This window comes from Myotis daubentonii, chromosome 8, assembly GCF_963259705.1.
Source record: "Myotis daubentonii chromosome 8, mMyoDau2.1, whole genome shotgun sequence".
Lineage (NCBI taxonomy): Eukaryota > Metazoa > Chordata > Mammalia > Chiroptera > Vespertilionidae > Myotis > Myotis daubentonii.
Window position 1 is genome coordinate 34,449,484 of NC_081847.1, and position 27,237 is coordinate 34,476,720.

General features: G+C 52.8%; 1 protein-coding gene across 1 annotated transcript; it reads left to right on the forward strand.

Annotated features, from left to right (window-relative positions):
• Nucleotides 1-216: 216 nt before the first annotated feature.
• Nucleotides 217-25,682, forward strand: XKR7 (XK related 7). The gene is made up of 3 exons (XM_059705847.1): nt 217-801; nt 22,665-22,867; nt 24,143-25,682. Exons 1-3 carry the CDS (start codon nt 221-223, stop codon nt 25,096-25,098), a joined length of 1,740 nt encoding a protein of 579 aa, XP_059561830.1. The 5' UTR covers nt 217-220; the 3' UTR covers nt 25,099-25,682.
• Nucleotides 25,683-27,237: the final 1,555 nt, after the last annotated feature.

Sequence of the window (27,237 nt, forward strand, 5' to 3'; positions counted from 1 at the left end):
GGGGAGGGGGGTGCTCCCCATCCGGCCACAGGCCCGGCGGGGGGAGGAGGAGGGGTGAGGGCGGCGCCAAGGGTAATGAATAATTGAAGTAGAGGGAGGAGGAAGACGAGGAGAAGGAGGAAGAGGAGGAGGCCGGAGCCACCGGCTCAGTGTCCTCCCCACTCCGCACCCCACCCCCTCCGCCTCCCGGAAGTCGCTCCCCGCCTCCCGCTCCGCCAACATGGCCGCGAAGTCTGATGGAGCGGCGGCCGCGGCCAGCCCGGCGCCGGAGGGGGCGGCCGGGGGAGCCCGGGGCAGCGCGGGCGCGCGCGGGGAGGCGGCGGCCGCCGGGGGCCCCGAGGTGGCCGGGCCGGGGGGCTCGGGGCCGCGCTACGGGCTGCGGGACTGCTGCTGGGTGCTGTGCGCGCTGCTCGTGTTCTTCTCCGACGGCGCCACGGACCTGTGGCTGGCGGCCTCCTACTACCTGCAGGGTCAGCGGACCTACTTCGGCCTCACGTTGCTGTTTGTACTCCTGCCCTCGCTGGTGGTGCAGCTGCTCAGCTTCCGCTGGTTCGTCTACGACTACACGGAGCCCGCGGGGACCCTGGGACCCGCCGTCAGCACCAAGGACAGCGGCGCCGGCGGGCTCTCCGTCAGCACTAAGGACAGCGCCGCCGCCTTCCTGGCCAAAGAAGGCGGCTCCGAGCTGGGACCCCGGCCCGCGCCCTCCTCGGCCAGCGCCCACCGCCGCCGCTGCTGTCGCCTCTGCGTCTGGCTGCTGCAAACCCTCGTCCACCTCCTGCAGCTCGGCCAGGTCTGGAGGTAGGAGAAGCGCAGGTGGAGGGAGCTGATTCCGAGGAGTCTGGGTAGCGGGGGGCTGCCTCCCACCCCAGCTTTCCTCTGACCTCTCTAGGTCCCCTCGTATCCTGACCCCACCCTAATGTAGCTCTGATTTTTTTCTCTGCCAGCTCCTCCCTGCCCTCTGCCCTCAAACTCTGACCAACCCCAGAGCCATCCCCATATCTGGCCATTGAGGGAGGAGGGGATGGAGCAAGAAGAGAGAGGAAGGGCCCTGGGCTAATGAACATGAGTGTGAAGCTTGGAACAGAGCCCCAGGGCTCCCTCCAGCCCTGACCCACTCCTTTCTGCCCGAGTGCTGAGCCTGGGTTTAGGAAAGATCTCAGAAGTCCTCCCTTGCTTTCAGAGATTCTCCTTTCAGAATGGAAGTCCATTCTCAATCTCCCAGGAGAAACATGGAATTTGAGGTAGCTAAATGAATATCCTGCTCAAACTTTTTAGACTTTTGGGAAAGGGTATGCCAGACCCAGCTGAGGAACCGTCTGGCTCCTGTTTCTTAGGACTTCTCCAGTGTCCACCTCCTGCCCTCACCTCAACAGGTACAAGGGGATTTTGGATCTTGAATCTGAGATTAGATGGCCACTAGCTGTCCTGTAATCTTAGAACAATAAGACAAAACTGTGGCTTTGCATGAGCAGCCTACTTCCAGGCTTACTCTGCCAGGACTAAGAGTGCCTGCTGAGCTGAGCTGAGTTAATTGGAGACGGGGGAATGCTGAACCGAGGGTTCTCCTTGAATCAGGATTGCTCCAGTAGCGTAGGCTGTACTGTGCACTGAAAGAACTGAACTTGCTACTTATGTCATCTTAGGCAAAACCCCTCTTCCTTCCAAGATTCAGTTTCCTCACCTGTGAAATATGGGAGAATTCCTTCCTCCTCATCTCATTAATCTACCATCATAGTTTACTTACCTAGTGGGTTGGACATGTGAGAGATGGTCTGTAGGAAGGCCCTGTAAACTTCAATATGTTTTAGTAACGAAATAGATTATTAGGATTATCACAATTGTGGAGAAAGCATGGAAAAAGTTAAAGTCACAGTAGAGATGTAAAGGATGACTATTGCTGTTCTTATCTTTATTCTGTCTGCTACTTGTTAACACAGTCTGCCTCGCTCAAGATTTAGTTCTTAGCTGAGAATTGGAAACAGGACACCCAGGGCTTGTTCCAGCTGCTCACTTGCTGTGTCACCCGTGTTGCCAAATCTCTCTCTGCCTTGGTTTCCCTCTCTATGCCTTGTCTGGATTGATGTGTATATTCCATTTAGCTGTCTTGGGGGAGAAGAAGGGTGAAGTTGTATCCACACAAGTTGGTGTTATCATTATTAGCTTGACACATAAAAATATTCATGTCAACATCCAGGAACTAATCTGCATTTATCATTCTGTGCCCGAGTAGACAGATGGTGAAAGATATTTTTAGATTCTGAAATGGTAACTTCCTATTCTTGGTGGCCAAATCCTCATTGCCCTTTCCTTCAGTCTAAAGTGGGCCAGCTGCCCTTCAACTCACTGACTACCTCAACCCTCCTTCTCCCCTTGTTCAGAATCTACGTGCAAGAAACTGATACTTCCTTCTTGAACAAACTGAATATCCCTCAAATAGGGCAAAAAATGATCACGGAGTGGGGGGAGGGCCTCGGGGCATGGCAGGAGGTAGCTGAGGGCCCATTGAGCTCCATGGTTTCTTCAGTAAAAGGACTAGCTATTTCCACTCTCCCCCTTTTGTACAGGGGGTCGGGACTGCAAACTAATGGCCATTGAAAGTGTTTTGTTTGGCTTGAATAGTATTTCAAAACTCTGGAAGTCTTAGCTTCCCTTTAAAAAAAATTTTTTTTTAAAAAAGGAATCTAGCAGTGTCTGGCTTGTAACAATTTAGACAGAATATATGCGCTCCAGTATGTCCAGCTCCATTCTCTTTGGTCACATTTGGGCCATTTCACATAAGCTTTAGGGGCACAAGAGCCTCATTTACGGTTCTATAACAGCTATTTTACTAAACATCACTTTGTGCCAAGCTTACTGTGTGCCTTTTTACCTGTTTCATTTCCCATATCCCTCCTAAGAAAACTCTGATGTGGTTGTGTTATCATTCCTACTTAACAGATGAGGGGATAGAGGCTCAAAAAAGCTACACCCTTGCCCAAGGTCACACAGCTAGGGCGTAGGAGAGCTGGGGAGCAGGAGAAGCCCAAGTTCAATTTATCAACCTTGCAGTTCTGCCACTAATGTGTCCCCCAAACTCACAGAATTATGAGTCTGAGATCCCAAGATTCTAGGATGATAGAAAGTCACAGCTTCTGCTGCACTGAGATAAGACTGTGAAAGAAGGGGGAGGGAGTTGGACCATGTGGGTAAGGAAGGGAGACAGTGTATATTGTGGGGAAAGTGCTGGGTTGGGGCCGTGGATCAGGAGACCTGTGTCTCCACCCGGGTTTGTAACTAGCCTGCTAGGTGTGCGTGGGTGAGGCTCTTCCCACACCTGGGCCACAGTTTCCCTGTATGTCAAATGAGAATATTAGATTTGATGACTTTAACAGCCTTCCTTTTCTGTAATTCTAACTATGGTCTAGCTATCAGAGCTAAAACCTCTGGGCACCTGTCCCAAAACCTTTCATTTCTAAAATGGCTGAGGGTCTGGCTAAATGGAGGAAAATCCAGACAAGATATAGAGAAGCCAGCAGGGCTGGTATTCCTAGAAGTTAAGCAACGTTGGCACAACCTGTTTGCCTACCACATGAAATGTTCCCACAGTGAACAGGCTCACTGCTCAGCAGGACTCGGTGCTGATGTTCCGGAGTACTGGGGAAAGGATGTGTGTCTGAGCCCTCCAGGATCAAAGCTGACTTCTCGGAGCCTCACTTTTTTCAGGAGGTGACAGGATCGAAAGGGTCAGGGTTAGGACTTTAATTGGCTTAACAGCCCTGAGTGGCTTAACTCCTCAGACGGTTGGGGTGGAGGGTAGGGAGGAATGAAAACACAGGTTGGTGTCCAGCCCACAGCCAGCTCATGTCCCACCAAAGGATCTGTGTGCCGTTCTCTTGGGGTTCAATCAGTACACGGCCAATGCTCTGAAACACGCCCCCTCTCCCCACCCAATGCAGTTATTCACCTCCTGATCTCACATCCCCAATTCCGAATAAAATCATTTAAGTCATAAAGATATCTTTCAACTCCTCATGCTTGTACAATACTGGATCAAAAGCTTAAATACTCTGAGAAGCCAGGAAACACAGACCTGGGTCCGTACGTGGATGTCGGTCAAGAGGACATTTGGGGGTGAGCAGCGTCCTAGAGAAGGGGAAGCCACCACCTCGCTCCGGCTGAGGGTGCCATGAGAAATTGTGGGCTCGGGATTGTCAAGTCGTGATTTATCAAGAGAAGTGGAAAGTTGGGATTTTTGTGTGAATTCTTCCAATTTTCAATTACTCATTAATATTTTTTAAATGTGTCAACCGAAGTTCACACAGCTGTGGGCTTGTGTTCTTTGTGATCTCTGGTCTAGCTCTGCACAACTCATAAGTTCTTATTCTAGTTCCAAACAACCTTGCAAAATGGGTGTTGGCATTATTATTTTAAACACAAAATGGGGCTCTGAGGAGGGAGATGAGGGGGAGGACTTCATGGACACCACGCCCCCACTTCGTCCCAGTCGGCCCCATGTGAGGTGCTGCAGGCACAGGATCTCTTTTTACCCTGAAACTGTCCCTCTGTTGGCAAATGACACACATTTACCAGACAAAAAAGTGAGGCTCAGAGAAGTCAAGTAACTTGCCCAAGGTCACCCACTAAGGAAATGGGGGAGAGGTGAGATGCCAACCCAGTTTTTCCCAACTCCCAAGCCCAAGCTCTGTCCCTGGCACCACCGTGCTGATTGCATAGTGGGCAGAGGGAGGAGGCGTCTCAGACCATTGGCCGTGTACAGACTGAACCCCAAGAGAACGGCACACAGATCCTTTGGTGGGACATGAGCCGGCTGTGGGCAGGACACCAACCTGTGTTTTCATTCCTCTCTACCCTCCACCTCAACCGTCTGAGCAGTTAAGCCACTCAGGGCTGTTAAGCCAATTAACTTCCTAACCCTGTCTCCTCTGACCCTATGGGCAGCAGAGCAGTAAGCCATGACTCCTGCTTTTCCTAATCTTGAGTTCACTGGGCTCCAGCTTTGCCCAGATAAGCATGGTTTGCTAAGCCAATTAGTGGGAGATGATCTGGCCGGGTATTCCTTCGGCTGTCAGGATCTGGAGACCCAGAGTGGGGAGGGAGGGAGGCAGCCTGGGCTTTGAAAGCCCTCCCTCTACTACCCCCTCTATGTCTGGGCCTGAGCACTACTCCCTCTGCTTCCTCAAGAGTCCTGCTTGGTGTGAAAATCAGGCCCTATGTCTCTTCTCTGGGAAGCCATCGTCTTGGAATAATGGTTAAGTACACGGACTCTATCCCTAGCCGGTTTGGCTCAGTGGGTAGAGCGTCAGACTGCGGACTGAAGAGTCTCGAGTTCAATTCTGGTTAAGGGCATGTACCTCGGTTGCAAGCTGGATCCCTGGCCCTGGTCGGGGCAGGGGTGGGAGGCAACCAATTGATGTGTCTCTCCCCCTCCCTTCCACTCTCTCTAAAAATTAATGGAAAAATACCCTCCAATTGAGGATTAACAAAAAAAGAACATGGACTCTAATTCAAATGTCCTCAGGTCAAATCCCGGTCCTATCACTTCCTATATGTGACCTTGACGAGCCATATAATCTCTGTGCCTGCGTTTTATCCCTTGTACCTAGAGACCATAATGGTACACCTCTTGGGTTGTTTTGCGGTTTCATGAGATGATATGTGCCCAGGGTTTAGCAAAGGGCTGGCCCCATTGTTAAATATTCAGAACCATTGGCAGTGCTTAGTGCCGTCAACCTGGGCTTTGTTCCCTGCAGAGGGAGGTTTGTTCATTGAGCAGGTGGCCAGGGAGGGGACAGGAAGGCAAGAGGCCCTTCAAGGCCCCTGAAGCCATAAGGACATGGCAGCTGTTCATTTGATCTGCAATCATTCATTCAGAAAATATTTATGGAGCACCTGCTGTATACCAGGCACTGCGTTAAATGCTGGAAATAGTAGTGAACAAGACAAAGTCCCTGCTCTCATGGACTCAGTAGTCGAATGGAGGCAACAACAAATTAAATACAGTATGTATTATATATTGTGGGGGGTGCAAAAAAATAACTCTCCTCCCACCTTCACAGTTCTTCTAGCTGAGCTAATAATAAAATTTAAGAGACAGACCAACAGGAGAAAATGTCCACAGCTTATTACAGATGCACATCGGAGCGGTGGGGATGTGCCATAGGATTTGAGACCCAAAGATGCATTGGGCAGTTGAGGTTTAAATGCCATTGCGAACAAAGAAGGGAGGCCGTGGTCCGGGATTGCAAAGGGAAAGCAGGTGAGCCACAGGAAGACAGCAGGTGGTAAACAGATTCTCGCTGGGCCACCCAGAAGCAATGGGACGCAGAGTGGAATCTAGTGAACAGATTTTTGTTTGGAGTCTCCCTGTCTGCAACACTTAATTCTTATGTGTTAGGTGGAGTCCCTTCCTGAAACAAATTCTTCTATCTCAATTCCTGTAGGCAGGTAAGGAGGAGGGTCAAAGTTTCTTTTGGAGCCTTTTGTTTCTTAATAACCAGCTTAAAATTAATATCCAAAAAGGCATGTTTTGGGGTGACAAAACTTTGATCACCTTCACTATGCATAATATAGAATCCTAGAGGCCCAGTGCATGAAATCTGTGCACTGGTAGGGTCCCTAGTGGCTGCCTGCTGCTGGCCGGGTACTCCCTCCCTTCCCCCAAGCTGTCTGCCCCCCCCACCCTCCCTGCTGTCTGCAAGGCCGATCACCCTTGCCAATCGCTCCACCACTGCCCAGCTCCCAGGAGCTGAGGGAGCCAGGCAGTGGCCCCGCCCCCTGCGGCTGCTACTGGCTGCTCTGCGATTGGATCGGTGGGGCGATTGGCCCCCACCCGGCGACCAGTGGCTTGCATCCACCTTGGCCTGGCGCTGCCCACTCCACCATCCCACCCCGGTCCCGCTCTCCTTGGGGCCCATCCGGGCCTGCAGCACCTCCACGGCTGCCCGTTCCCAGCACTGTATTGCCAATGCCCACCATGTTCCGCGCTTCCCCCTGGTGGTCAGCGCACATCATAGCAAGCAGTAGAACTCTCAGCAGAACTCCCGGTTGAGGGGACAATTTGCATATTAGGCTTTTATTATATAGGATAATGGATCAGCCCTGGCTGGGTAATTGATCTGGTTAGAGCTGTCGTCGGCAAACCATGGCTCGCGAGCCACATGCAGCTCTTTGGCCCCTTGAGTGTGGTTCTTCCACGTACAGTGCAATTGAAACTTCGTGGCCCATGCGCAGAAGTCGGTATTTTGTGGAAGAGCCACACTCAAGGAGCCAAAGAGCCGCATGCGGCTCGCAAGCCACGGTTTGCCGAGCCGCAGTTTGCCGACCACTGGGTTAGAGCATTGTCCTGATACGCCAAGATTTCAGGTTTGGTCCCCAGTCAGGGCACATATAAGAATTAACCAAAAAATGCATAAGTAAGTGGAACAACAAATCTCTCTCTTTCTCTTTCCTTCCCCCTCTCTCTAAAATCAATTAAAAAATTTTAATATAATAGATCAGATATCAGTAAGTGTTATGGAAAAAGTAAAACAGATAGGAAGCTACAGAGGCCGGGGAAGAAGGTGTGGTTCTTTGAGATAAGGTGGTCAGGGCAGGCCTCCGGGAGGAAGTGGCATGTGGGCAAAGGGCTGGATGAGGTGAGGGCTCGCTGTGTGATGGTCTCGGGAAGAGTATTCCAGGCAAAGGGAAAGAGAAGATTGAGAAGATCCGTGGGGCAGAAGCAGAGAGTAGGGGACATTATGGTGGACAGGCTGGCTTGGGTTAGATCACAAGGCCTCAGAGGACTCAGGGAGGACTTGGGCTTTCACTCTGCATGAAGCAGGAGTCCAAGAGGATGTGAGCAGGGGAGGAAGAGGGGCTTGACTTATGTTTGCAATGTGCACTCTGGCCGCTGGATGGAAAATAGATTGGCGGGAGGCCAGGGTAAGCCCCACGAGGAGGCTTCTCGATGATCCAGGTGAGAGAAGATGGGGCTGGACCAGGGTAGTAGCAATGGGGTGGGAGTCTGCTTCAGGCAGAGTGGACATGATATCTTTCCTTCTCTGGTCAATTTCCCTATTGGAGCCAGATAGCTAATGATTAAAAAACCCCTTGCTGGAACCAGCCACACTTTGTGTCACCACTTTCTGTGACTTTGGGCAAATGGCAAGATGTGTGTGCCTTGCTTTTCTCATCTGTGGAACAGACATCCTAATAATAAACCCTGTATGTGGCTTGGGGGAGCAGTAAATTAAATAATGTTTATACAGTGTTTACAACAGTGCCTCCAATACATGAAGTGCTCAAATCTCATTAGCCGTTACCATTTGTATTATTATTTATAAACTGGGACAAGGGTTGGATTCCAAATGTATTCCATGGCCCTCTCACCATCATTTCAACCTGAGGATCTCTGAGTTCCTCTTTCTGTTCTGTCAGTCACCTGTCTAAGCTTGTGTTCGGTCCCACCGCTGAGCCATGTTTACAAGCCCCTGAATCGCTGACCTCCCAGGTTCCTCCCTGCTCTCACTTTGCAGGCTTCTTCCTGTCCAGCCTCACCACTAAGCTCCTGGGAGACACCTCTAGGGCTCCACCCCACCGCCCTCCTCCTCTCCCTGCCCATCTGCAGCAACAGGCCATTAGAGCTGCTCCTAACAGACACAGCGGCGGCAGTTGGGCCCATGTCCCCTGTTTGATCTATAACGACCACAGACCACACCGAAGCCTTGGGGGGAGGAGGGAGGGCTGCCAGGAAATGGCTTTGAACCCAGAGCCAGGGCGAAGGCCCCTGGGGAGAGGAAGGAGGATGTGTTGGGATCTACTCTGGTCTCTCCATTCACTGCTCTGCCTTCGTTACAAGGGCCTCATAACTCCGCCCCTGGGAAATCTTATCTGCCTCCGGTTCTCCCCTTAACCGGTTCCCCCCTTAACCAGCCCCATCCCATCTCCACTGATAGCCATTCTGGTAGCCAGAATGATAGCTCTGAAGCTCAGGTCTGACCCTGCCACTCTGAGGCCAGAGGGCTGGCACCGGCTCCCCTCTGCCCCTCAAGCTAGTCCAAATGCTTTAGCCTGGCATCAGGCCCTTTGCCTCCTGCTCTTTAGTCTCCTCACTGCTCTAGCGCCCTCCCCCCACAGTAAGCCACACACTCTTTCCCTCCCATCTCTGAGCACGGCCTGCAGTCCTTCCTCCAGCAGCACCCTTTCCCCTCTCCTCCCAGTGAAATTCTGCACATCCTTCAAGGCCAAGCTCAAACCACCTCTTCTGAGAAGCTTTCCCTGAACAAACCCACATGTGCCGCCCTCGGGCCCCCCAAACCCCGCCTCCCACTCCCTCAATCAGGCCAAAGTTGTTGTTTTTACCTAAAATGGAAATTGCTTAGCTGTTTTGTTTGTTTATAGAAGAGCTGTGCACTTTCGTTGAAACCTCAGGCAGCACAGAAAAGAGCTAAAGAAGACTTCCCTCCGCTCATTATCTCTGGGGATGGAGAGGTGAGGGTAGGGGAGATTTCCACTTGCTAATTAGATCTTATATAGCTTGAAGATTTTACTCTGGTTTTTAATTAACCAAGAAATATATGCATACATTCACCTGTTACTAAAAAGTCAGATATTACTGAAAATTCTAGCTACCATTTATAGAGACTTAGGTGAGATCATTATTCTTCACAGTAATCCTGTCGGGTAGGGTAGTGTGTTGAGGAAGGATAAGGATTGTGGAGCCCAAACTCTGGGCTCTGCTACTTATGAGCTGTGTGACCGTGAACAAGTCACTTAACCTCTCTAGGCCTCAGTTTCCTCATCTGTGAAATGGGATAATAACATCCCTATACAAATGGCTATTGTGAAGGTTTATTGAACAAATATATGGAACATGCATTGCACATCTGTAATATGGGCCAATACTGCTAGCTAACATAGGTGACTTAGTGGAAACTGAGACACAGAGAGGGTAACAGCCTCCTAGTTAGTAATTAGCGAAGTTCAGATTTGAACGGATACAGTCCAGCTCCCATGGTCGCATGTATAACCACCAAGAGATACTGCCTTCTGCTAGTTAAGTGTTTTAATCATGTATTGCTTTGGGAAGAGGAAAAAAATCAGAAAAATAGTTCTAAAATTTGATTTCAATATGAAGTACCCACTGTTAACATTCTGGCTTCTTCCTCTCAGACTTTCCCCCCAGGCACAAGTACTCATTCCTCTTCAGCCTCACAGTTCTGTTCATATTCTGTTGTGATCACCTGCCCTCCTGCCTAGTTTTCCTGCCAGATTACAAGCTCCTGGGGGTGGAGGCCTTGTCCTTTCTTCTCTCATGGTGACTGGCCCAGAGCAGACCCTCTGTTGCTGTTGGTGGCCTTGTACCCAGTCCGCTCAGGCGAGATCCACAGCAGGCTCTTAGAGCTTGAAGCCGGTTGAAGCAGGCTTTGCATCTGTGCTGATGAAGGGGGTGCTAAGGCAGCGTGGGAGCCCTTTCCCTTGTGGACATGGCACTGAGGTCTGCTAGGCCTGCATCTTCAGCCTTCCAAACTGTCATGGACAAATGCAGGTTAAGGCAACGCATTTGTACTTGTATAAAATGTATCGGGACCAACCCTGGGCTGAGTTTGCAGGAGAATGCAGGAGACGGAGGTATTAAAATTGCTTATATACAGTGGGTGCTCAATAAATGTTCATGTGAACGGAATAGAATCTTCAAAATCAGAACCTTGAGCCAGACACACTTCATTGCCTGGGATTCAGTGACCCCATCTGTAAAGTCCAGTTGGGGGCTTTGGAGTCCTGCATGAGTTTTCCCAGGACTCAGACAAGAGAGCAGAGTAGCTGAGGACTGGGCACCGGTGCAGCCCATGGCTCCATTACTTCCTAGCTGTGTGACCCTGAGCAAGTCACTTCACCAGCCAGAGCCCCAGCCTCATCTGTGAAATAGCGATAATGACAGTATCCACATCTTAAGGTTCTTGTAAAGGTATCGGGAGATAATATACATGCACAGGGTTTGTCACATACTATATGCTCAGAAAATGGTAACTACTCTTACTATTATTATTATTATTATTATTATTATTATTATTGGCCCAAGTTGCAGCATATCCTACTTGTTTGGAACAAGGTAGGGGGTGAGAGAGGGGAATCGGGGATCCTCATGCTCATTAACTCTCCTCCACTGACCCCCCCCTCAAGGAAGGCGACGTTTTCTGGGCTCCAGAGATGCTGTGAGGACAGATAACAACCCAAGGTTAAAGGGAGGCAGAATCTGTTTGAATAGAAGCAAGGACACCTTGACAATCAAGCTGCCCAGGAACAGCGGGCTGATCCCAAGGGCGGGACCTCCACATCACAGACGTGGGCAGACAGACGTGGCTGACTTTGGCAGGGAAGCTGCAGCAGGTCTCCCGGGTGGGGCTGGAGGATAAACTAAATGGTCGCTGAAGCCCCTTACAGACGAGACTCATCTGTGGAGCTAACTTGGGGGCTTTATGATGCTCGGAGGTCATGCCACATGTTGCACATCAGGAGCCACTGGGCAAATCCAGCCAGAGGATGTGTTTGGCCCACACAGACCTTTCCCTGCTACCGAAACTGTTGAAACTATTTATTATGGAAAAATTTTAAATATATAAAAGTAGAGAGGACATTTTATTTTCCAGGTTATTTTGAAGTACATCTCAGACATCCTAGCATTGCATCCATAAATATTTCAGTGCATCTCTAAAGAGACAGACTTTTTAAATATATAACTAATATTGTTATCCCACCTAAAAAAGGAATAATTACCTCTTACACATTCATATGGTATTTTTAAAATTAGTTGCCAACATTTCCAAATTGGGGTGGTGTTTTTGCATAAATATCCTAATTTCCCGCTATTCTCGAAAAATTAAAATTCTAGCCACACTGGGCTCAGATTCTCCCAGGGCAGTAATCAGCTGGAGCTGAGGGGCAGCTGCCTTTTTATACAGGGCACCTCTCCATCATTCTCCAGTCCCTCATAATGATATCAGCATGGCCCCTTCATCATCTAGGATCTCACACCCAGACCAGGACAGATAGAAGTGGGTGGCGCCTTCTCCCTGCCTTGATCTCCAAGTTCCCTCTGGTGACCAAAGCCACCAGGAGAGTGGACTCTAGTTCCCTCTCCCCCAGCTAGCCCATGACATCCCAGCTCTACACCAGATAGCAGGAAAAGAAAGAAACGGGGGGACAAAGAGTCTTGATCTAGAGTATGGGGTCCTGGGTTTCGGTCTCTGCTCTGTACCCATTTCACAGATCGGGAAAGTGAGGCCAGAGAGGGGAGGAGACCTGGCTGCAGTAACACAGTGAAAGACGTAAGAGGAGAGAGCCTGGTCCCAAAGTCTTTGCTGGGAAGGAACAGTCTGCTTAGCTGTTCGGCAAAAAGAGGACACTGGCTGGTTGCTGCTGCAGTGGGTGGGACAGGAAAGGGTCTCAGCTTTTCAGCCGAGGCTAAAATTAGTGGCAGGGAGATATTTGGCTTCATCCCAGCAAAGAAAGAGGTGCTATGGCTCTCTAGGGGGCTGCTAAGGAGGAGGAAAACGGCCCAGCGCCCAGCACCACGCGAAATGGGATACGAATGTGTAAAATCACTTTCTCTGCTGGCATTTATGACTCATTTGGCTGCCAACCCCAGGAAGGTCCTATTTTGAATCCATGCAGGAGTGCTCGGCGTCGAGGGGTGGGCAGACCGGGAGGGGAGAGCTTCTGGGCCGCATGGCAGTGATGGAGTGTATGCCTGGGGCCTAATGTTTCCCACAAGCGGCATCCGGGTCCCCAGGGCCTGGCTCTGCCTGAGGTGTGCCCTGTGGCGAAATGGGGGAGTCAGCCAGCCTACTTTAAGATGCAACTCTGATATTCTGGCTGTTAACTTGGGGCAAGTCACTTCTCCAAATGCTTGCTAAATGTCTCTGGAGTCCATCGCCTTGCCTTCTGCCTTCCATCGCCATTCTCGCCTCAGCTGGGAACTGGTCTTCCACCTTCCACCCCTGCCTCCCTCCAATCTGTTTCCCACAGCCAAAGTACTCCCTCTGAAATGCAGAAGTGCTCTCTAATCCCGTCTCCCCAGCACTCTTAAGATAAAGACCCAATGCTTCACTATGGTCACCTCATCTCTTGCTTTCTGACTTTCTTCTCTGAGCGACAGCCATTTGACCACTTATTGCTTCTTCCCAACTCAGGACCTTTGCCCATGTTGTTCCTCTGCCAGAAACTCCCTTCCCTCCTGCCTTCACCTGGTTAACTCCTGTGCCTGCTTCAGATCATGGCTCACTAGCCACCTCCTCCAGAAAGCCTTCCCTGACTGCTACGCCCTTCCCAAGCGGGGCCAGGCCCTTCTCCAGCAGCACTGCTTGCTCAGTGGGGGAGCATGGAACCCTGTTTGCAGCATGTCTGGAACCCATGGAATATGTTTGTTTTTCCATATTTACATGATGATTTAATTAATGTCCACGTCCCCCACAGACAGTACCAGATAGTCTGGGCCTGTCTTTTGTTGTTGTTGTTAATCCTCACCTGAGGATATTTTTCCCATTAAGAGAGAGTGGATGGAAAGGAGGGAGACAGACAGACAGACAGATATCGATTGGTTGACCCCTGCATGCCCCCAATCCAGCCTGGGAAAAAGCCCACAATTCAGGTACATGTCCTTGACTGGGAATCGAACCCGAGACCCTTCGGTGCACAGGCTGACACTCTAACCACTGAGCAACACCAACCAGGGCTGTCTGGGTCTGTCTTGTTCACCATTATGTCCCCAATATTTTAGCACAGTACCCGGTGCGTGGTAGGTACTCAAAAATGCTGGGTGAATAAATATCAAATGAACCTCCTCTTTTCTGTGACTCAGTTTCCTCATCTGGAAAATGGGGATCATGCCCACAAAACCTCAGGGCTGCAGTGAGAATGTTAGCAAAGTACATCCAGTAGGTCTTTGATGAGTGGCAGCTATTTTCAGAGGGAAGACCAAGACCTCAAAGAAGACCCTGCCTTGTGAACTGGCCTCAAAGGGACTTTTCTGACCCTCTCTCTCCTCTGGCAGATTCAGTGAGCACCAGGGAAAGCCAGCCTGGGAGTGGGCCCCAGCTCTACCAGAAACCAGAAGGCCTTTTCCTGCTGGGGCCTCTAATTGGTCAAGCGCACAGCACTGGGCTGCGTCAGTTTGATTCCATAGCTACTCCATAAGGTGGGCATTGAGCCAAGGGCTTCAGAGAGGGAAGCAACCTGTCCAAAGCCACACAGATAGTAAGTGACGGAGCCAGAACCTGAACCTGGGTCTCCCTGACTCCCGAGCCTGGGTTATTTCCCAAAGGCATTTGACTGCCTTTACTTGGGGAGCTTACATAGCATATCCACACTCTTCATTCATTCATTCATTCATTCATGAAACAAAATATATTGAGCATTAACTAACTGTGTGCCTGGCAACAGGGACATAGCAGAGAACAGGAGACCCATGGTCCCCACACCATTGGAGAGACGATAAATACGTAAGCAAGTAAATTAGACCATTTCAGGTTGTGGTGCGTGCTAAGAAAACAGGGTAACGTGACGAAGTGGCCAGAGGAGTGAGTAGAGTGCTTTGGAAAGGGATCTGGGAGGGCCCCTCCGAGGAGATGACACAGCCGAGGTGGGAAGAATGAGGATCTGCCAGAGATGGGTGGGGCCCTTTCCAAGCCGAGGACCTGAGGCTGGGATGAGTCTGGGTGTTCAGGAAGCAGCAGGCCAGTGTAGCTAGAGGGGTGCACGGGGGGGGAAGGCAGAGGGAGAGAGGTCCCAGAGGTGGACAGAGCTAGGTTGCACTGGACCTCAAAGGTCATGGTAAGAATTTTATCCTAGAGTAGTGGGCAGTGGATGACCTGATCTAAGGTTTCGCAGCATCCCTCAGGCTGCTGCGTGAAGCATAAGCTCTAAGAGGGGTGGGAGGAAGGACACTTACCGGGGCGGATGGAGACTGCGTGAAGTTGGCTGGCTTGGACCAGAGTGGTGACGTCAGGGTGGAGACAAGGACCTGGGTGCGGGACACAGAGGTTGGGCCTTAATGCTATAAGAATGGGGGGGGGGGGGATGGGCCTGAGGAAAATTCCTTGGGGTCGGCAGCAATCAGGTTACCTGGGCCCATTTTGTAGAGGCGGGCTGAGGCCCACAGAGGGGTTTGACTTTCCCAGAAAACCCAAGGATGAAAAAATATGTCATAATAATAAAAGTCCAGTGAAGAACTGGCGCCTGGGTCTCCGACCATCGTCACCCCGCCCACGTCATCCCAAGCAGAGCTTTGAGGTCCGGCTCTGTCTACCGTGGGTCCTCCTGGGCAGTGGCACCTCCATGAGACTGAAGCACCCTCTCTGGGGCAGGGGCCCATGAGAGCCACCTCAAGGTTTGCTGTGAAGAATGGACACTATGGCCAAAACCGGTTTGGCTCAGTGGATAGAGCGTCGGCCTGCGGACTGAAAGGTCCCAGGTTCGATTCCGGTCAAGGGCATGTACCTGGGTTGCGGGCACATCCCCAGTAGGAGATGTGCAGGAGGCAGCTGATCGATGTTTCTCTCTCATCGATGTTCCTAACTCTCTATCTCTCTCCCTTCCTCTCTGTAAAAAATCAATAAAATATATTTAAAAAAAAAAAAAAGAATGGACACTATGGACCTAGCCGGTTTGGCTCAGTGGATAGAGCATCGGCCTGTGAACTGAAGGGTCCCAGGTTCGATTCTGGTCAAGGGCATATGCCTGGGTTGTGGGCTCGATCCCCAGTAGGGGGTGTGCAGGAGGCAGCCAATCAGTGATTCTTTCTCATCACTGATGTTTCTATCTCTCCCTTCCTCTCTAAAATCAATAAAAATATATTTTTTAAAAAGAATGTGCAATATGTATAAAAAGGCTTAGCATAGTCTGGCATGCAGTTGGCGCTCAATAAATATGAGTTATTAACAGTATTATTAACACCTGCACACTGTCCCCCTACAGGCCTACAGAGCGGTAATGAGCCTGGTGTGGGGGGGGGGTCCTGCTCCTTCCCATCAGCCCTGCCTTCCCAGCTCCACCCTGCTCCTCTCCAGAGTTCTGCAGGCCTGGCCCAGGGTGGAACCAGGAGCTAGCCAAGGCAGAGAGCGGGGTGGGGGGTGGGGGGGCGTTCCTGGATGGAGCAGGAGCGGGGGCGCCGCTGGAAGCTGCTGTGTTTTTGGCCCAGAGTGTGAGGGGGAGTGGAGGGGGGGAAACACACTCAGAAACACGGAGACCGACAGATGGAGGAGCTGAGGATGTGAGAGACGCAGACAGACAGAGAGAGACCCAGAGTCGGGGAAGGGGGGCAGGCAGGGGAGGACAGCCGGAAAACTGGCAGTCTCGCCGAGCAATGAGCTGAGCAACACTCCAGCAGATGGACCAAGCAGCCAAGAGACTGACGGACAGCAGACCAACAAGCAGACCCAGTATCCAAGAGGACAGACAGCTCTCCTGACATCCAAGCGACAGGCAGACGGATGATCCCGGTCTCTAAGAGGGGACAGACCGGCTGACACATGAAGCCAGGTCAGAGGACTAACAAATAGACATAATAGCTAAGAGACAATGTGACCCATAATCCAAGGTACAGCCTGGGGGACTGACCAGGGTCCCAGGATGACACTGGCTGACAGACAAATAGATTGACTGACAATAGCTGAGGAACAGATAAATAAACAGGCCGACCCTGCATTCAAGGGACAGACACAACAGGCTGATCTGAGCACAGACAGAAGAGACAATGGCCCAGGACCTTAGGGCCGACAAAGGGGCAAGTCCAGCTGGGACCCAGGTCTGACCGTTTGCCTGGGAACTGAGGCCCTGGCCAGAAACCCTGACCTAGTACCGGAGACTTGGGGCAACCCAGGAACAAAGAGCAGGAGAAAGAAGGACCCAGAGCAGCGCCCAGAAGCTTCCTGGCTCCTCAACACGTGGCTCCCTCATCCTTTCCCCATTAGAGAGTAGCTCCCCAGGGGATGCTGGGAGGTTCCTGAAAAAATGAGCTCTGTCCATTTCTTGACCCTGCTGCCTGCTCACGGAGGCCATGGGGCCCAGAAGGCACAGCTTTCGGGAGCCTGAGTGGAGGGCCTTCACCTCCTAGCTGCTGGCTTCTCTCCTTTCCAGACGTGGTTTTTTTTGCTCCCAACACCCCTCCCTTCCCCCGCCCCCCCCCCCCCCCCCCCCCCGCCTTCAATACCCACTATCTGTTTTTCCATTTTCCTCCTGGACATGCTTCTTTTCTGAGCACAAGGCTGGGAGTTGGCAAATTAGATCCGAAATAGACCTCTGAGCACCTCTGTTTCCTTGCCTGGAAAATGGCGGGTGGTAGAAGCTGTCTGTTAGGCTCTGGCTCACACTGGCCTCAGGCAGTGTACGGCTGGGGCTGTCAGCATTGGCGAGGCCCAACCAGGCTGAGGAGCGCCAGGGAAGGCTTCCTGAAGGAGGACGGACAGAAACACGTCAGCTGGGTGTCCTGGCTCTGTGTAAGCTCAGGCAAGGAAGCCCCAGGGCCTCCAAGGTCAGGAGAGAGAAGACAGGCACACACTCACATTTATTCATTCAACAAATATTGATTGAGTGCCACTGGATGTGCTGATGCTGGGGAAACCGTGGTGACCAAAACAAAAAAAGTCTCTAACCTATCAGAGCCACGGTGGTAAAGTAGGAAATAAATGTGTGAGCTAATAAATAGGGTTGTTTCATAGTGTATGTTATGAAAATAAGAGAGGGCAATGTGATAGACCAGAGTGAGAGCGGAGGGGCTGACAGGGGAGGGGACCTGGGAGGCCTCTGAGAATGAGCTGAGAATGAGCCACCACAGGAGGGTGTGTGGAGGGGGTGTTCCAGGTAGAGCAAGTAGCAGGTGCAAAGGCCCTGAGTCAGGAACGCGTTTGGCTGGGTTTGAGGACGCCCGGGGGTATCTGGAAGGCTGAGAACAAACGGAACAGTGGTTTGCAAGGAGGAGAGAGAAATAGGCAGGGCCAGGTGGTCTAGGGCAGTGATGGCGAACCCATGACACACGTGTCAGCGGTGACACGCGAACTCATTTTTTTGGTTGATTTTTCTTTGTTAAATGCATTTAAATATATAAAATAAATATAAAAAATATAAATCTTTGTTTTACTATGGTTGCAAATATCAAAAAATGTCTATATGTGACACGGCACCAGAGTTAAGTTAGGGTTTTTCAAAATGCTGACACGCCGAGCTCAAAAGGTTCGCCATCACTGGTCTAGGGCCTGCAAACCAAGGGAGGAGCTTGGATTTTGTTCCCGGTGTGATGGGCGGCCCTTAAAGGTTTTGAGAAGGGGAAGGAGACTTAATCTGACAGGTTTTCAAAATACCCTGCTGGTTGCCATGTGGCTGTAGGGAGCCCACCGAGAAGGCGAAAGCGACGGCGGCCTGGGCCAGGGCGGTGGCAGTTAGAGGATGGATGGAAGGACTCGGATGCGTTTTCGGGGAGAGCAGATACATTCCCCCGAGGCTGGGCTCCGTTTCCTGAGATGGAGCATCCTTCTCTGTGGGTGGCATCAGTCCCGTTTGTGGTGAAGATGAATCTCTTCCAACTTCCTTCCAAATGGAGTAGAACAGGCTTCCTGGGGGAGGTTTGAAGAGCGGCTGCTCTGCTCGATGAAGGAGGAGCCAGAGGCCTCCACCCAGCTAGCATCCACTCCGCCCTTATGTGCACGTCCCTCTGCAGTTCCCAAATGCTCACAACAAGGATGAAAACGAGGCTCAGAGAGGCAGAGAGTACCTGAGGCCACAGAGCATCTAGGGCAGGGCTGGGCAGCAAACCCTCACACTCAGCGTCTTGCCATCTTGCCTTTCTCATTCTCACCGCAGGAGCTGTGGTGTAGGCAAGGAGGGTGAGTGCTGACCCCTCTTTAGAGAAAGTGAAACTGAGGTTCGGGGGAATTAGGACGCTTGTCCTGGGCAAGGCTGTTTTAAGACCTTTGTGGGCCCCACATCTATGCAGCATATTAAAATGCAGCTATAGCAAACATCAAGTGCAAATTACATACAACCAGATAGATAAAAGCCAAATTGCAGTTGACTGGCTGATATCATGTTCTGTTTTGCAGGCATTTAATTAAACATTTATTAATTTTGATTCTGCAGTTTTTCCCTGTGTTTTAGAGCCAACCTTGTGCCCCCCGCCACCCCCCCACCCCCACCCCCCGGCCTCAAACATTTTCCTAGGCCCATAAAAACCTTGCAGGCCCTTGGCAGTGAGCATGTAGTGGGGCTGGCAGGAACAGCCCCAGATCTTGGTTCTGTAGCCAGAGCAGGCAGAGTATTGCTGAACCTAGGCCCTTTCATCCCCCAACTATGACATGATCTTTCTACACCCCCTGCTGACCCCATGTTTTGGGGTCTCAGGCCTTCTTTCTTCCCCTACCCCTTCCCTGCTCTGGCCCACTGTGGCCCGGGGCTGAGGGAGCCCTTTGTCTGTGGTTAGCTGGGGTGTGGGGTGTTGGGAGCTGGCAGGAGTGGGCGGGGAGGTGGGCAGGCAGCCTGTCAGGTGGTGATGGATGCTGGCTGGGCTGGGGCCTCCCTCATGCTGACCAGGGCCAGGAAACAGATGGTCTTGCAGCCTGAGAGAAACTTCCAGGGTGTCGCCCTCCCCCAACTCCCCAGGCCCTTTCATGTTGGACCAGCTGGTCTCTCCTTCCTATTCAAAGCCAGAGCCGTGGGAATGGGGAAGGGAACGGGGTCAGGAGGAGATGGGGGCTGAGAAAGGTGGTCTGTGTTCTGGGCCCTCAGAAGCTCTGGGGGCCAACTTGGTCTCTCCCCTAGGACCCCCCACACACCCCTGGCCACCTCCAGCTCTGTTCTCTGCCCCTCGTCTGTGCCCTGCCTCAGCTCAGCCCTGTCATTTCAGGCCTGGACCAAACCCCAGCCTCTCCTGGCTTTCCTCCAAACCAGCCTCCAGAGCAAGCTTTCTAAGCCACTGAGCTCATCACATCACCCCTGATTCTGGGATAGAATTCAAATTTAGGATAAAATATGAACTCTTCAGTCCAGAATTTGATGCCCTTCGCAGTTCTAGTTCTCTTATGCCCCTGTCCAAAAAGCCTCCTTCCTGACAAACGACTGGCCAGTGCCCCAAAAGGCCATGTTCTCTCATGCCTCTATGCCTTTGTTCAACTGATTATTCCACCTAGAATGCCCTTCCATTGCCCTCGCCGGTTTGGCTCAGTGGATAGAGCGTCAGCCTGCAGACTGAAGGGTCCTGGCTTCCATTCCTGTCAAGGGCATATGCCCGGGTTGCCAGCTCCATCCCCAGTAGGGAGCATGCAGGAGGAAACCGATCAATAATTCTCTCATCATTGATTTTTCTATCTCTTTCTCCCTCTCCCTTCCTCTCTGAAATCAATAAAAATATATTTTAAAAAAAAATAGAATGCCCTGCCACCCCCTGTGTGCCTTAAAACACCTGCCCATGCTTTAAAACTGAGGTCAACTCTTTCTTCCTCCAGGAAGTCTTCCCTGACCCCCTTTAACCCCTGAGCCAAAGGTACCCATCTCTTCTCTGGGTTCCACCGCATCTATTTCAGCTCTTACCATGTCTCTCTCCCATGGGAGTGAGAGACACGTAATGGCACAGGACATGGCACATAGCAAGTGGTCAGAATCCACATGTATGTGAATGAATGATTCTGGCTGCAGGGATCCTTATGTAAGGGGGTAGGTAGAGGCCAGGGAACGAAAGATACAGGGAGACAAATTTCTGCTCATCAAAGAAACACAATCCGTCTGGAGCTGCTCAGAAGCAGAAGGCCCCGCCTCAGGAATAGGGACTCCCTACCACGAAAGTGTATGAGCAGAGGGTGGAAAGCACGGGGCCAAGACTTGCTAAGGGGATTTCAGCGTTGGGTGGGAGAGTTCTACTGAGGGAGCGGGGATGGGACGGAGAGCCCTAAACGGGATGTTTCCAGCCACATTTTCAGGGGAGAGTTCGGATCCAAGAACATTAGCTCTGAAAGGATCTACAGAGTCATCAAACCCATCCTTGTTGGAGAAACTGAGGCCCAGAGAGGCCAGGATACTCATTGGGGAAACTCTGGGTCTATCAGTTGATCCCAAATTTCAGGGAGCACTGCGGTTCCTCCCGTGGGTTGGCTGTACACAGTTGAATACTGTTGGCCTCTAAATAACATTCTGAAAATGCCAGCACTCCGTTTCTGGGAAATCCCTGGTTCCCCAATTTCTGACAGAGGCAATAGGGTCACTGAATATGGTGAGTTTTTTCCCCCTGGTTTCTGGGGAGATCACTTCTAAAGGAGCCCTCTCTGGTTTCAGCAAAGGGCATGAATCAGAGAATCTGGAGGTTGGAGGGCCAGTGTCTATGACTGCAACAGCCAGGGGTGGAGCTGCTGGACAAGGCACCAGGACAGAGAGGAGAAATCAGATCCAGAGATCTGTGTGGCCAGGTCCCTTGTCACCCAGTGGGCACTGCAGTTCATAGTTGCAAATGATCTCACTCATTTAACGCTCACAGGCAGGACTCAGAGAGGGTCTTCTTGCTCAAGATTACACAACAAAGTGAGGAATTGGTCTCAGGACTTTGGGGTTCCCTCCATGCTCCTACTGGGTTACCAGAGTTCCATTCAGTTCAACAAACTTCCAGTCATTCCCACATTCATTCATTTATTCATTCAGGCAACACACAGGTTGAGCATCTACGTGCTAAGAATTGGAGATACAGCAGTTAGCAAGCCAACCTAATCGGTTCTCACACAGGTCACAGTGTGGGGGAGGCAGATGCTCAAGCAGACAGTTAAACCCACTGTGAAAAGTGCTCCGCTGGAGGAAAGCCTGGGGGAGGCCCCTACTCCAAGTGGAGAGTGGTCAGTGGAGGATTGATTCCTGGAAGAAATCATGTTGATAAGCTGAGCCTTGGGGGAAAAGCAAGAGTTATCCCGGTTGGGGGCTGGAGTGGGGGTGTTACCAGGCAGAGGAAACAGCAGTTGCAAAAGCCCAGTGAGGAGGGGGATTGTGAGCTGGAATCTGTGGCCTGTGCAGAGTAGCTGGAGGCAGGAAGTTTGTTGGGAGAAGTGACGTGAGAAGAAGCAGCAAAGTCTCAAATGCCAGAGGATCTCTAAGCAGCCTCCCGTGCCCTGTGGGAGAACTGGGCACTCAGGGGTGGGCTTGGGAACACGCCAGAAAGCTGCTGGTGGCCACAGAACTGGGGGCTGGCTCCAGGAACTGCTCCTGAGTAGGCAAACTCTTAATAGCATACGGGAGAGGCAGAGTTGCTTAATGTCAGAAGGTGAGCCCTGAGGCCAGGCTGCCTGGGTGTGAATGCTGGTTCCACTGCTTCCTAGCTGTGTGACCTTGGACCAATGGCATAGCTCTCTGGGTCTCCGTTTTCTCATCTAAAAAATGGGGGTAATAGCGGGGCTGTTGTAAGCTCAGGGCACTGGAGGGAGTCAGGAACCCGGTGAGGAAAGCAGGCCCCAGTGTGCCAGAGCAGGAATGGTGATGAGAATGCTGGGTGAAGCCTTTCCTTTGTGTCACTGCTTGAAGCTGAAGCGCCCAGCAGGAGCTCCCGGACCTCAGCCCCGGGAGTGGGTCCTTTCAAAACGGCCGTTTAGCATTTGGGGTGGGAGGCTCAGTGTGGCAAGGGTCGGGTTCGGAGTGGGCGCCTCAGCACCGCGTCCCTCCGGCAGGTACCTGCGCACCGTGTACCTGGGGCTGCAGAGCCGCTGGCGCGGGGAGCGGCTCCGGCGCCACTTCTACTGGCGGATGCTGTTCGAGAGCGCGGACGTGAGCATGCTGCGCCTGCTGGAGACCTTCCTGCGCAGCGCGCCGCAGCTCGTGCTGCAGCTCAGCCTCCTGGTGCACCGCGGCGGCCGCCCGGACCTGCTGCCCGGTGAGCCCCGCCCCTCGGCCCTCCCGCTCCGGGCTCTGGGGATGCCCTGCGTCCCGGCCCCGCCCCAACCCGGGCTCCCTCCTCTTCAGTATTCTGGCTGCCCCGCGTGTCAGCTCTTCCTGCTTCAGGCCCCCTCCCCACGCACTGTCAAGGTTTTGCAGGCCTAGCCCCTTCTACTCTCACCACCCTCCAGGCCTGTGAAGACCTCCATGTCCTCTCCAATAGCCCACTCACCCTCAGCGTTAGAGACCTGGCCCCTCACCTCGGAGCCTCCTCTCAAGCCCCCTGGGTGTTCCCCCATTCGGCCCCTCCTCCCTTCCCCCTTGTCAGGGCAGACCAGACCCCGTTGCTGCCAAGTCCAAAGAGGCCCTTGACCCCCTCACCGCACTTCAGGCCCTCCCCACCCCCTTCATTCTCCGAACTGTCCTGATCCCAGCGTGCCCTCCCCCCCTCCCCGGGGGCCCCCTGACTCACAGACCTGCCCAATCACCAGTTTCCAGAGAGCCTATCCACCCGCCCTCTCACTGCTCTTCAGCCCCCTGGTCCTATGCACTCAACTCCTCCTGGCCCCTTCCCTAACTCCAACAGACCAGACCCCCTTTCACGTCAGAGAAAAGCCACATCCCCCGCCCCCCGCCCCCTGGAGCTCCCCATGCTCCTCCCACCAAGACTCTGCCCAGCCCACCCTTAACGTCCTGAAAGACTATCCCCGCCTCTCAGGCCCCGGGGATATTCCTTCCGCTCTGGATACTGGGCCCCATCACACTCTCCCACGGTAGATTTTCTTTCCGTCCCCTCAGCTGTGCTGAGCTTGGATATCCCCCTTCACACCCCAGTCTCATCGTGGTGACCTATAGCTTCTAATGGTCCTCTCCTGGTTCCTCCATGCCCTCACTGTGACCCCCTCCCAACACTTTACCTCCTTTTCCATTCCCAGAGCCCTAGACTAATTTCCCACCTTCCCACCAGCCTTTGAACCCAACAGTCTGATACTAGAGACCTAGACCTAAGCCTTATGGAGACCCAAACCACCCACCTTCCCTCTCCCTTCATGCTCCCACCCTGAAGAAGTACCCAGCTCTATCCACCCCCCCCCCATCATCACTCTTGAAGACCACCCACTAAGACCCTCCCACACCCTGCCTGATTTATACCTAGACCCTTCCCTCACAGCTCCTCAGAACCCAGCTCCTGACCCGGAACCCTCCCCTCTACCCACCCCAACCCAGACCCACCCCTAACCCAGCCCACCCCGTCCCCACCCTGTCTCCACAGCCCTCTCCACCTCTGCCTCACTCGTGTCCCTGGCCTGGACTCTGGCCTCCTACCAGAAGGTGCTGCGGGACTCCCGAGATGACAAGCGGCCGCTGTCCTACAAAGGCGCCGTGGCCCAGGTGCTCTGGCACCTGTTCACCATCGCGGCCCGCAGCCTGGCCTTTGCGCTCTTTGCCAGCGTCTACAAGCTCTACTTCGGCATCTTCATCGTGGCCCACTGGTGCATCATGACCTTCTGGGTCATCCAAGGCGAGACGGACTTCTGCATGTCCAAGTGGGAAGAGATCATCTACAACATGGTGGTGGGCATCATCTACATCTTCTGCTGGTTCAACGTCAAGGAGGGCCGCAGTCGCCGCCGCATGGCCCTCTACTACTGCATCATCCTGCTGGAGAATGCCGCGCTCACTGGCTTCTGGTACTCAAGCCGCAACTTCTCCACTGACTTCCACTCGCTCATCCTGGTCTGCGTGGTGGCCTCCAGCTTCGCGCTGGGCATATTCTTCATGTGTGTCTACTACTGCCTCCTGCACCCCAATGGGCCCATGCTGGGGCCCCAGGCACCTGGCTGCATCTGCCCCGAGGCCCCAGAGCCCTGTGGCCCGCCAGCCGACGCTGTCACAAGTCCCCCGAGGTCCCTGCCGAGGACTACAGGCGCTGAGCGCGATGGGGTCTCGGTGGGGGGTGAGCGTGCAGGGACCCCCACACCACCTGTCTTCCAGGTGCGGCCTGGCTTGCCTCCCACACCAGTGGCCCGCACCTTGCGGACAGAGGGGCCTGTCATTCGGATTGACCTGCCTCGTAAGAAGTACCCTGCATGGGATGCTCATTTTATTGACCGCCGGCTCCGGAAGACCATTCTGGCGCTGGAGTACTCCTCACCCGTCACGCCCCGGTTGCAGTACCGGAGCGTGGGGACCTCCCAGGAGCTGCTGGAGTATGAGACCACAGTGTAGGCCACAGTTTCTCCCCGCAAAAGGGGATGGACTTGGCTGACCTCACATCGACCACAGTGTTGAGCCTGGAATTTCAGGGCCACCAGGCTAAGGGGAAGTGGATCTGTTGGTCCAAGGGTAGAGTGGCTCCACCATTGGGTTCTTTCAGGGGAGGGGGCAGCCTTGTGGAGGCCCCAGCTCTAGGCCCTGTTTTCAGCGCTGTGGCCCATTTTCTAACAGGCCCCCTCGAACCAGGGCCCAGGGAATTAACTGGTGCTACACTCCTCATGAGCTGCCCCACTTTCATGAAGGCCTCCTTACCACATCTGGTGCTGGGGGCTCCACACCCTCTCCCCTGCCTGGAGTTGCCCACGCGTCACCCCTGGTGGACTTGTCAGAGAAGGGGCACTGTCTGGGGTCCATGACTGAGGCCCTGTGCTCCTGAGGGGGTGCTGGGGATGAAGGAGGCTATGGAAGATGTGGAGTGAGGTGGGAGCATCTGGGGGACAAGGTGGGTACAGTTCCTGTGGGGTCCAAGGTTTGGAGCTTGGGCCAGAGAGGATTTAAGGGAGGAAGTTGGGGTGGGGTGGGGAGTTGGGGTGGGAGGTAGACAGTGCTAGAGCTGGAGGGGAGGAAGAACCCTGAGACATCTGAGGGGTTCAAGCGAGCTGAAACGCGAAGGGTAGCAGATCCAGAGCATTGAGAATGTTCCCCATGTAAACTCCTCCAGAGACCCCTGTGTTATGGGCTGTGTTATGGTTGAGGTTCCAGACACCTCTAGTGAAATGCTTCCAGGAGTCTTTGTTCTAGATGAGCGTCTAAAACATTTCTTGTAGAAAAAGGTTTTGAATGCAACAGATAAAATGTCTAGGAAGATATTCTGTCTGGGTTCAATTATAGATGAGGTGCTAGCGCATTTAGCAGAGGAACTGTTCTAGAGTTCTGGATTAAGTTCTAGAACACTTAGCTGATAAACTATCCTCGGGAGTCACTGATCTGGGTTCTTCGGTGAGGGTGAGTGCGCTGGAGCCTGCTGCTGTGCTCTGGGGAATTCTAGCTCCTGCCATGTGGTGGAGGAGGGGCCTCTGGAACCCCGTGTGAGTGGAACATTGTAGGAATAGATACTCCAGTTCTAGACTTCTGGGGTTCATAGGAGTTCTGTGCTCCTGTCCACCTTGGTCCAGAGCCATCTTCCTAAGAGGACATTGTGCTCGGGAACCCCTGGTACATTTCAACTACCAGCTGGTTTCCAGCCAGAAAAAATGAGCTCTAGGGACTTGACATAAATCTTGGCTCTCAGCCACCCTGCAGAAGTGGCTCTCTTGGGTGGCAGCTGGAAAACTGCTTTGTTTTGCCCAATCCTTGAGACTTGAGGTCTATTCCCATGTCCCAGATATCCCATGGTTCCCCTGAGATCCTTCGTCCTGGGCCTCTCCTCTCCACCTGGCATGGCCAGTCCTGGGTAGGGTGGGGAGTGTAGGAGTAGGCAGTCTGTGGGGTGAGGAGACAAAGCCTCTATGCAGAGCTTGGAACTCCCCACCATGTCCCCACTCCCCCAGGCAAACTAAGGTGTGTTCATGCCAGGACGCAGCAGGTGATGTTAAGGCAAGATGCAGGCTTGGGCTGGGGGTGAGGTGGACCGTGAGAAGCCTGGACTATGCACATTAGAGGAGCACTTAACCCTCCCTGGTTCAGCCTCCCTGGGGTTACAGAGGGGAAACTGAGGCCCAGAGTGGCAGCTAGTCTCACAAGGTCCCGGACTCCTGCTGTTCCATCAGAGAGTGATGGGTGATAGTGAGTTTGCTGAGGATGAAGGGAGAGGGCCACACTCGGGGTGCAGGGTGACCCCAAAGGCAGAGAGGACAGGACCATCCACATAAACACACACACATAAGCACACATCAGACCTGTGACACAAGCCACCTCACCCCCTGGCACACCAGCCGAGATGGTGTGTGCATTCCTCCCACCAACACATGAGGAATGCTCTTCCCTCTTTCTTCTCCGTCCCCAGTCCCCGAGAAAGCTCAGGAACCAGGCCTCAAGGTGATAGGTGGTGGGGGAAGCCTGCGGCTGAAAGCCTCTCTCTGGTTCATTCACCCATCCTCTTTGATCGGCCCAAATCAGTCTTTGGAGGCCGAATTTCACGGCCAGGTACGC

Excerpts from the sequence above, each read along its gene's own strand:
- XKR7 (XM_059705847.1), top strand. The coding sequence starts at position 221 with ATGGCCGCGAAGTCTGATGGAGCGGCGGCCGCGGCCAGCCCGGCGCCG. Across the intron at positions 802-22,664 it reads CAGCTCGGCCAGGTCTGGAG|GTACCTGCGCACCGTGTACC; the intron begins GTAGGAGAAGCG and ends TCCCTCCGGCAG. Across the intron at positions 22,868-24,142 it reads CCGCCCGGACCTGCTGCCCG|CCCTCTCCACCTCTGCCTCA; the intron begins GTGAGCCCCGCC and ends CTGTCTCCACAG.